Below are 9,502 nucleotides of genomic sequence, written 5' to 3'. Positions count from 1 at the left end.
ACTAAATATTCGTAATGCCCATCTCTGGTGTTAAACGCGGTCTTCCATTCGTCACCGGAACGGATTCTAATTAAATTGTAGGCACCACGAAGATCCAACTTAGTAAATATCCGAGCTCCCTTGATGCGATCAAATAGCTCAGTGATCAGCGGAATGGGATACCGATTCTTGATAGTAATGGCGTTAAGTCCACGAAAATCTATACAAGGGCGTAATGATCCATCCTTCTTTTTGACGAAGAAGAACCCAGCTCCAGCGGGAGAGGTGGAAGGTCGAATGAACCCACGCTGGAGATTCTCCTGTATGTACTCAGATGTGGCTTGAGTTTCAGGTAACGAGAGAGGATAGACCCGACCCCTGGGAGGAGTCTTGCCAGGTAGAAGGTCGATCGGACAATCCCAAGAACGATGAGGAGGAAGACGTTCAGACTGAGCTTTATCAAACACATCGGCATATGAAGCATACTGAGGAGGGAGTCCCGGGGAGGAAGATGAGATGGAAGATTGCTGTACTTTAAGAGGAATAACTTGAGAGAGGCAACGATGGTGACATTCAGACCCCCAAGACGTAACTTGAGGGGTGCGCCAGTCAATCTGGGGAGAGTGACACTGAAGCCATGGAAGGCCTAAGACAATCGGACTTGTCGTAACTGGAAGAATTAAAAACGAAATTTCTTCATGGTGTAGTACACCAATCTGAAGGGTTACTGGAGACGTACTCTGGGTGATGAGACCATTGATGAGGCGTGATCCATCTATAGCCGTCACAGTAATGGGTGTTTTTAAAGTGATCACTGGTAGGGACCATTGATTCACTAGTGATTTAGAAATGAAATTTCCTGCTGCTCCGGAATCAATCAGTGCTTGAGACTCAAAGGATTTGCTAGCAAAGGAAATCGTAACATCAAAAGTGCAGACTTTTAATTTCGTAGAAGATGGAGAGGACTCCAGGGACCCTAACTTCACCTCTCCAGAACTAGTTAGGGCCTGGCATTTCCCGATCTCTTAGGGCAAGAGCTGAGCATATGCGTGGAATCAGCACAATAGATACAGAGTCTATTCTTTACTCTTCGTTTCCTCTCCTCTGAAGATAATTTGGAACGTCCTATCTCCATGGGAATCGCAGAGGATGGAGCTGGACGAAATTGAGGGTTAGAACGAAGAGGTGCTTTGACAGCCGTTGTTTTCTCAGACTCTCTTTCACGAAATCTCATATCTACACGATGGCAAAGAGAGATCAAATCTTCTAGTGACGAAGGAAGTTCTTGGGTAGTCAGTGCATCCTTAATTTTATCGGAGAGCCCCTGCCAGAAGGCGGCAACTAATGCTTCAGAGTTCCACTGAAGTTCAGAGGCTAAGATCCTAAATTGAATGACATACTGTCCTACTGTATGGGAGCCTTGTCGCAAACGAAGAATGCTGGAAGCAGCGGAGGTCACACGACCTGGTTCATCGAACACACTTCGGAACGTGGAAATGAATTTGGCACTATCTTGTAGAATTGGATCGTTTCTCTCCCACAGAGGGGAGGCCCAAGCCAGGGCTTGTCCAGAAAACAATGAGATAAGATAGGCCACTCTGGAACGATGGGTAGAAAAATTTTGAGGTTGAAGTTCAAAATAGACTGAACATTGGTTAAGGAAACCTCTACAAGTTTTGGGGTCCCCGTCATATTTTGACGGAGTAGGCAGGTGTAGCGTAGGAACTGTAGACACCTGGGATGGCACTGGGGAAACGGAGGAAAGCACAGGAGCTTTAACATTAGCTGTAACGGTCTGTCCAGATGTTCCTTGGGAGGTTAAAGATTGGTAACATTGAAGTAACAGCTGTTGGCGAGCATCCTGTTGCTCCACACGGCTGACCAGATGCTGCAGCATCTCTTTAGCGGTAGGTTCCGTATCTGGGTCTGTCATGGCCTGATCTTACTGTCACGGGCACTAGGAGTCTTTACCCAGGGATCACCAGGTGATAGGCTTACCAGAGCAGTATAGGTGGTAATATGGTACTCTGGTAGCAGGGTGATCACGGAACAGGAAATAGCAGATGATGAGATGCTCAGGAAAGTCTATGACTAGCAGCACTGGCAATATGGAAGTAGTAATACACGAGGAACTGTATGGACAAAGGACACGTGAAGGTAGTCAGTGGTCTGCGGTAGCAAGTTGTACCACTGCTATAGTGAGGAGGAATGTCCAACAGAAACGAGGAGGTGATGAGAGTCAGCGGTCTGCGGATAGCAAGTTGTACCGCTGTCTGAGTGAAGGAATGGAATCCAAGTGGAGGTATCCGGGGAGTCAGTGGTCTGCGTTAGCAAGTTGTACCACTGCTATGTGAGAGGATACTGGAACGGGTGAAACTGTAAACAGGAGTCAGTGGTCTGCCACTAGCAAGTTGTACCACTGAATATATATGTGAGGAGGTGCACGGGGAGAGACTGCAACACAATATATACACGGGCACCTTGACTTTGATCCACAGTAATATGCACAATATAAATGTATAAATGACTGAACAACACTGCCAATATAGAAAGTCTCTTGAAGTAATCCAGCATGAGATAACACAGTCAATGATGGCAATAGAGTCAGCAGATAGTACACTCCAGAGGAGAACCAACACAGTCCAGCAAGGTATGCAATACACAGCACAGTCAATGGGAAGTATGCATACCGTGGTTCAGGAGAAGCAGTCAGACAGGAGTGCAGAGATACCTGAAGGGCAGGAGGCCGGCAGGATCCAAAGTCCCTGGATGGGTGAAGCGGTGGTCTAGCAGGTGCAGAGCACAGGTAGGTAGACCAGCAGGGAACACAGGAAGGCGTGGAGAGCGGATCAGCAGTAGATGGATGAGTAGCGCTGAGATGTAACAGCAGCGGGTCTCTGCGGGAACACGGAGGTAGCCAATAGCAACCAGCAGGTGCAGTAACGATGGGACACCGGAGCAGAGATGAACTGGAACAGTTGGTCACGGAGAGTAGCGGGTAGCAATAGTGGCAGCAGACTCAAGGAAACACGGGAGAGTAGACAAGAGCTGAAGACTGAAGCGCACAGGGGCAGCGGATAGGAATCAGCCAAACAGTCACGATGAAACACAGACGGGTTGCAGGTTGAAGACTGTAGTGCACGGAGGCAGCGGATAGGAATCAGCTAGCAGTCACGATGATGAAACACAGACGAGTTGCAGGTTGAAGACTGTAGTGCACGGAGGCAGCGGATAGGAATCAGCTGGCAGTCACAATCATGAACAGGTGAGTGGATGTGAATGAAAGACTGTAGTGCACGGAGGCAGCGGATAGGCATCAGCTAACAGTCCCAATGATGCATGGTAGAGTTGAAGTGATTAGAAGACTGTAGTGCACGGAGGCAGCGGATAGGAATCAGCTAACAGTCCCAATGATGCATGGTAGAGTTGAAGTGATTAGAAGACTGTAGTGCACGGAGGCAGCGGATAGGAATCAGCTCACAGTCACGATGAAACAGTAGATGGTAGAAGTGGTATGGGAACCACAGTAGTAGAAGTGGTTTGGAAACCACAGAGGTAGAAGTGGTTTGGAAACCACAGGAATCAGCTGGGCTGAATAAATGAGGAAACACAGGAACACCTTCAGAGACTCATGGGGAGTGAGACTCCAAGATCAGGCAACGTGGTGTTGACCACAGGTGCTTAATATAGGGAGGTTGCCTGATCTGCCAATTTAGTTAAAGGAACATACACTGGAGGTATGGAAAGGGCTGCGCATGCGCAGTCCCTCAGGATGGGGGACGGCCACGGTTCCTAAATGTCCGAGAAGAGGCACTCACGGTCCGGTGAGTGACAGCTATATGGCAAAAGGGTTTAAAATCTTCTTCCATAGACAATAATGTGTGCATTTTCATGAGGGGTCTATCAAGACTGAAAAGTCCTATTTTCCTGAAATGTGTTCCCTCACACATGAGGTCTTAACTAGTAAGTAGTAACTCTGATTTTAATGAAGTATCATAAGCACAAAGAGATGTATCAGTGAGTTTCTGCTATTGTTACTGTGTGCTACCCAGTTCCTCATCTAACATGTGTCCTGATTGATTGGGCTTATGTAAATACAAATATTCTAAACATGTGACACTAAAGACTAGTTATAACTGACTAAATAAAAAAATCCCTAAATACTCCTTATACTTGGGTACACCACTGTATCAAACTGTTCAGCTGTAGCATAGGACTATATAACCATTATATATGGAAGTTGCTATTCATTCTGTGGGAATTCTCTCTTAATATTTTTCTCTTTCTTTCTTTTTCTATTCCATTTATCTCTTGCTTCTTCTTCTCTTCTGCTGTAAGTTTATTGCTTTAACATTTTGGGATCATCACACAGTATGACTAGTATTTTAATTACATTACTTGTATTATACAATATTATTAAATCACACTCTTGAATGCTTTATTTGAAGTGTGCATGGATGATGTGTTATATTATCAGGGTGGAGGGAGTGCAGTTCTCTTATGTGCTAGGCAGCAATAAGTTAATTATTTTAAGTACTTTTACTAGCCATCTGATGCTTTCAGAGCAGCTCTTAAAATGTTTAATGTTAAATCCTAATACAAAGCAAATAAAAATTAGATGAACAACAAGCTAGACAGTTGTGAACACCAGGAATAGCAATTCATTTTTCAATACTCCCAGTCTTCCCTATATAAGGACAGAATAGATGGAGAACACAAAGTAAAGAACAATCAATACGCTCATCTTCTATAACACCTAATATTCATCATGAGCCACAGTGTTCATTCTTCTGCTGGATCCCACCATGGAAGCTGTCAAGTTGGTGGCCACTTACCTAGGATCTCCAATCATGTCTATGGTATCCATCATGTAGGGTCTCAAAATATCCATCATGGAGGCTCTCATATTTCTCAACATGGAGGATCTCATCATGGAGGGTTTCAAAAGATCCACCATGGGGATTCCCATACTTATCACCATGGAGGGTCTCATATTTTGCACCATACAGGACACAATATTTCTCACCATGGAAGCTCACATAAAGTCCATCATAGAAGCCACAGCAAAACCCCAAGTGTACATGGAGGGTCAGGAGGCAAAGGGATCTCCATCTCCAAACATTCTTCATTTGGTCATGCAGGATCTCATGGTGGTCATCATAGTCATGGAAACAGCTTCAGCAGTCATGGTCTGTTCAGTATCAATGAGAAGGAAACCATGCAGCATCTAAATGATCGCTTGTCATCCTACTTAGACAAGGTGCGCTCTCTAGAGCAAGAAAATGCCCAGGTGGAGAGGAATATTCGTGAGTGGTATGAGAGAAATCAACCCAGTGCTTCACCTGATTTCAGCTGCTACTTCAGAACTATTCAAGAGCTTCAAAGTCAGGTAAAAGGATTGTATTATTTGCAATAGTCTATAGGAGAGACATATTGACTAATGAATAGTGTTTAATTTACCATATGTGGTGTCTATAGTGAACTATTTTACAGTTGCCTATCTTCCACAGATTTCTGCAACCACTTTGGCAAATGCCCAGATTATACTACAAATAGACAATGCGCGCCTGGCAGCAGATGACTTCAGGAACAAGTAAGCTTTTAATTGTTATGAAGTAAACAGCAGTAGCCTAGGAAAGCAATATTAAATAAGATTTTCTTTTTCTATAAAGGTATGAAATGGAACGTCAACTAAGCAGCAGGGTTGAGGCCGATATGAATGGATTGCGTATTCTCCTGAAAGAACTGAATCAAGAAAGATCTTACCTAGAGACTCAGGTTCAAAACCTTCAGGAAGAACTGCAGCAAATGAAAAGGAACCATGAAGAGGTAAAACTCTAACAACGGTTTGATAAATCATAGAAAGTATTGTATTTTATTGTCCAAAGCATCATTGTTGAAACATAGAAGAAAAACAAAGTTAGTTATTATGCAGAGGTTAATAGGCAAATATTTTTCCTAAAAAGTAATTAAGTACTGAAATTTATATACATTATATAGAGTGGTATATCTGGGTCTATGTATGAGGACAAATATGTGAAAATATGCCATACTTTCCTCTATATCTGCCTTAGTACATATACCTTAAATGTGTCAAAGACAAAAAAGGGAACTTTAATAACAATCTCATACATGTTATGGTAAAGCTCCAGATGTTTCACATAGTGGGTCGTGTTGGATCGGCATTATCCTGGTTTGGATTTTGATTTACTTTCATCATCTTTTAAACTCTACACATACAGAATTTCCGACTTTAAAACTGTGCCTAAGCAGCTGCTGGAGACTGATTTTGTAAACATGATTAACGCAAGATATTATCACAAAGTCAAATTTATCTATTAGATCCACTTGTGATATTAAATGATTACTACTCAAAAATCTATTATTTTGCTTTAAAAAAATCTATTATAAGGTTTTAAATTTTGTGGTACTTCTCCTTTAATCTTTTTCCAATGTCCGTATGCCTCTTGTATCTTCAATTGTATCAGTATAATTAGAGCATTTACTTTACAACCTCTTTTTTCCCAGGAAGTAAACTCTCTGCGAGCTCAGCTGGGCGCCAGAATCAGTGTAGAAGTAGATGCTGCTCCATCTGTAGATCTGAATAGAACATTGGCAGAGATCCGAGAGCAATATGAGAGCATGATGGATCAGAACCTAAGAGAGGTGGAGACAATGTTCCGCCAAAGGGTATGTTGATAGTGAAACGGAATGATTTTAGTAAACTTTCCACTCATATAGCCTTTGATATTTACCTGTTAATGTATGCATGGCAGAATGTAGCAGTAAGCATAAAAAAATTTGTCCAATCCCTGCTGCCATTACTTTGTTCTGTGAAAAACAATTAATAAATGTTAGGAGCAACCAAATATATTTATATAGCTACTAGAAATGCCCGAATAATTCAAAGCAATTCATAGTTTGATCAGATTCAAGCACTTTGATGGCCTCAATCTTGCTAGCAATACAAACACCATTTAAATCTTTAACTGTAGCGGCTGCTCTGCCCTCAAGTGGGTAATCAAAATTGTATCCTCCGTTAAAAGTTGACCTTTACTGTTCATGCTTGTTGTTTGCATTCAAGTGTGTAGTTTTCATTCTCTGTGAGTGTTCACAGATCTTAAAGACAATTCAGTAAACATTAACGTTTAGAACCAGATGAGGACCATTTTGATACAATTTTGAGCATCCCAGATTTCAATATATATTTATCAATAAGGCTCAGAAATGGAATCTAAATTATATTTACGATAGGAAGTTACATATGGCAGTGTCTTTGCCTCTAGTTCTATTAACACACAAACCTGACTGTAATACTCATCTTAGTGTGCAACATTTTGACTTTTACGTGAATTGTCATAAATTAGATATGGGAATAAACCAAGCAAGCAAATATAAATATTGTTACTATTGTGAAACCGGATAAGTCACAAAGCAACCAATAGGAAGTCAAAAATATGTACAGATCTCTTACCACCTGGTTTCTAGCAGTTTACGTACGCTATGCGGCTCATACACAGTTTAACGCATTTGCACCGGAAATGTAAGAAGGAAAAGATGTGTGCATGGAAAAAAAAATGATGTGCATATATTCAGTCAGGTGCATCATCATCATCATCATCATCATCATCATCATCATCATAATCATTTATTTATATAGCGTCAGCAAATTCCATCATTGTGTCTCATTGTGCCAGCCCTCTAGCACCCGCAAGATAAACACCCCCTGACAGGTGTATATGCATCTGTGTCCAGGTTTATGTGAGCACAGTCTTACAGCCTACACTTGCCCTACCCTTGCCTCACCAACTGTAAGGATTTGTAAGTGTAACATGCCACAAAATAGTCTTATTTTTCAGCAGACTTAAATGTAAATATCCCATCTCAGATTTTCCTTGTGAATAAACTAATAATTTCAGATTTTACATTTAAATTCACCAGTTGTTGTTTTCCATCCTTGCAGAGTGAAGAACTGAATCGTGATGTCGCATCCGGCTCTGAGCAACTGCAGTCTGTGCAAACCGAAGTCATTGATCTGAGACGCAACATCCAATCATTGGAGATTGAGCTACAGAGCCAGATGAGCATGGCAAGTCTTAGCACCAGCTGTCACTTATAGCTATAATCATGAGATGTGCAACTGAAGAGATGAATATTCTGCAAGTTCTATGATTTATAAAGTAATAGAAAATAATTACAGTTTGATATTGGTGCAAGAAACATGCTAGCATTAAAAAGAGGATTAATCATTCAAGTTAACTTTTTAATTTTGCTTTTTATTTAGTGATATTGTTTTCAATAATACTTGTTTCATCCACATTTTACCAAAAAACAGTCCTTTTTATTACCAAACATCACATGATACATTTTCAGGCACCTTAACATTTGTAGAAATCCGCTGCGCCATGGATTTATTCTAAACCTGTTTTATATTGATCTAGAAATCTGCTCTGGAGGGTACTTTAGCAGAGACGGAATCTACATTTGGGTCCCAATTGGCCCAATTGCAAAGTTTAATCAACAATGTGGAGTCTCAGCTGACACAGATCCGATCTGATCTAGAACGTCAAAACCATGAGTACAAAATCCTCATGGACCAGAAGACCCACCTGGAGATGGAGATCGCCACTTACAAACGCCTCCTGGATGGTCATGATATACAGTATGTGTTTTTATAGGAAACTAGAAATTTAAATAGCTTAAGATAAATACAGATATCAATATATTTGATAGTTTTCATCTCAGTAAACAGCACTTTATTACTAGACTTTTTATAAATTGTACAATGATTACTTGGAATAATTAATTTGCTATAATTCTGAAAAATATAAAACACACTGACACTAAATTCTATCAGTACAGACAATCCAAAGTTTATTGTGTTTAGAGAAATGATGACAATTTCCTTATATTACCATTGGTTATTTATTTGGCAAACAAATTAATATTCAGCAGATTTCAGTCACAATAGGAATCATTTAACGATCTCAATTGATTTCTTTGTCTATAGCTGTTCTTTTTGTTTAAATGTATCTTTTGCTTTTTGAAGCATGTTTATTACACACTTTGTTATACTTTTTTCAGTGCATCTGGTCAAAACTTTTCAGCAGGCAAAGTTGGTAAGTAAAAATATTTTGAAATATAGTGAACTATAAGCAAGTTTTTAGGATAATTTGCTAACCACTGAAAAGGTGGAAGTGCAGGGCATATAATTTCCATGCAACCATTTATCAAGTGAGCACATAACAAGGCGCAAATGTACTTTGTGTTGTGCTAAAGTGCCCTATGTTTAGTGTGTGCTCTGGTGAATAAATGCATGCAGTTGTTTTATAGTCCTATCTCGTGACATCTTAGGGATATATTTACTAAACTTCGGATTTGAAAAAGTGAAGATGTTGCCTACAGCAACCAATCAGTCTCTAGCTTTCATTTATTTAGTGCAGTCTACAAAATGACAGCTAGAATCTGATTGGTTGCTATAGGCAACATCTCCACTCTTTCAAAATCGCAGTTTAGTAAATAT

General features: G+C 40.7%; 1 protein-coding gene across 1 annotated transcript; it reads left to right on the top strand.

The window, feature by feature from the left end:
- Window positions 1–584: 584 nt before the first annotated feature.
- Window positions 585–8,657, top strand: LOC142095381 (keratin, type I cytoskeletal 14-like). Its single transcript, XM_075178332.1, has 7 exons — window positions 585–616; window positions 5,050–5,368; window positions 5,490–5,572; window positions 5,652–5,808; window positions 6,508–6,669; window positions 7,943–8,068; window positions 8,421–8,657. Exons 2-7 carry the CDS (start codon window positions 5,198–5,200, stop codon window positions 8,655–8,657), a joined length of 936 nt encoding a protein of 311 aa, XP_075034433.1. The 5' UTR covers window positions 585–616; window positions 5,050–5,197.
- The last annotated feature ends 845 nt before the right edge of the window (window positions 8,658–9,502 follow it).

This window comes from Mixophyes fleayi, chromosome 6 (genome assembly GCF_038048845.1).
Source record: "Mixophyes fleayi isolate aMixFle1 chromosome 6, aMixFle1.hap1, whole genome shotgun sequence".
NCBI lineage: Eukaryota > Metazoa > Chordata > Amphibia > Anura > Limnodynastidae > Mixophyes > Mixophyes fleayi.
Note: the sequence above shows the minus strand (reverse complement) of the source record. Positions and strands in the feature narration are given on the sequence as shown.

Bases quoted from the DNA above. Each gene is read 5' to 3' on its own strand.
- LOC142095381 (XM_075178332.1), top strand. From the start codon at position 5,198: ATGCAGCATCTAAATGATCGCTTGTCATCCTACTTAGACAAGGTGCGC. The intron at 5,369-5,489 runs GTAAAAGGATTG...TATCTTCCACAG, and splicing joins TTCAAGAGCTTCAAAGTCAG to ATTTCTGCAACCACTTTGGC. The intron at 5,573-5,651 runs GTAAGCTTTTAA...TTTTCTATAAAG, and splicing joins GCAGATGACTTCAGGAACAA to GTATGAAATGGAACGTCAAC.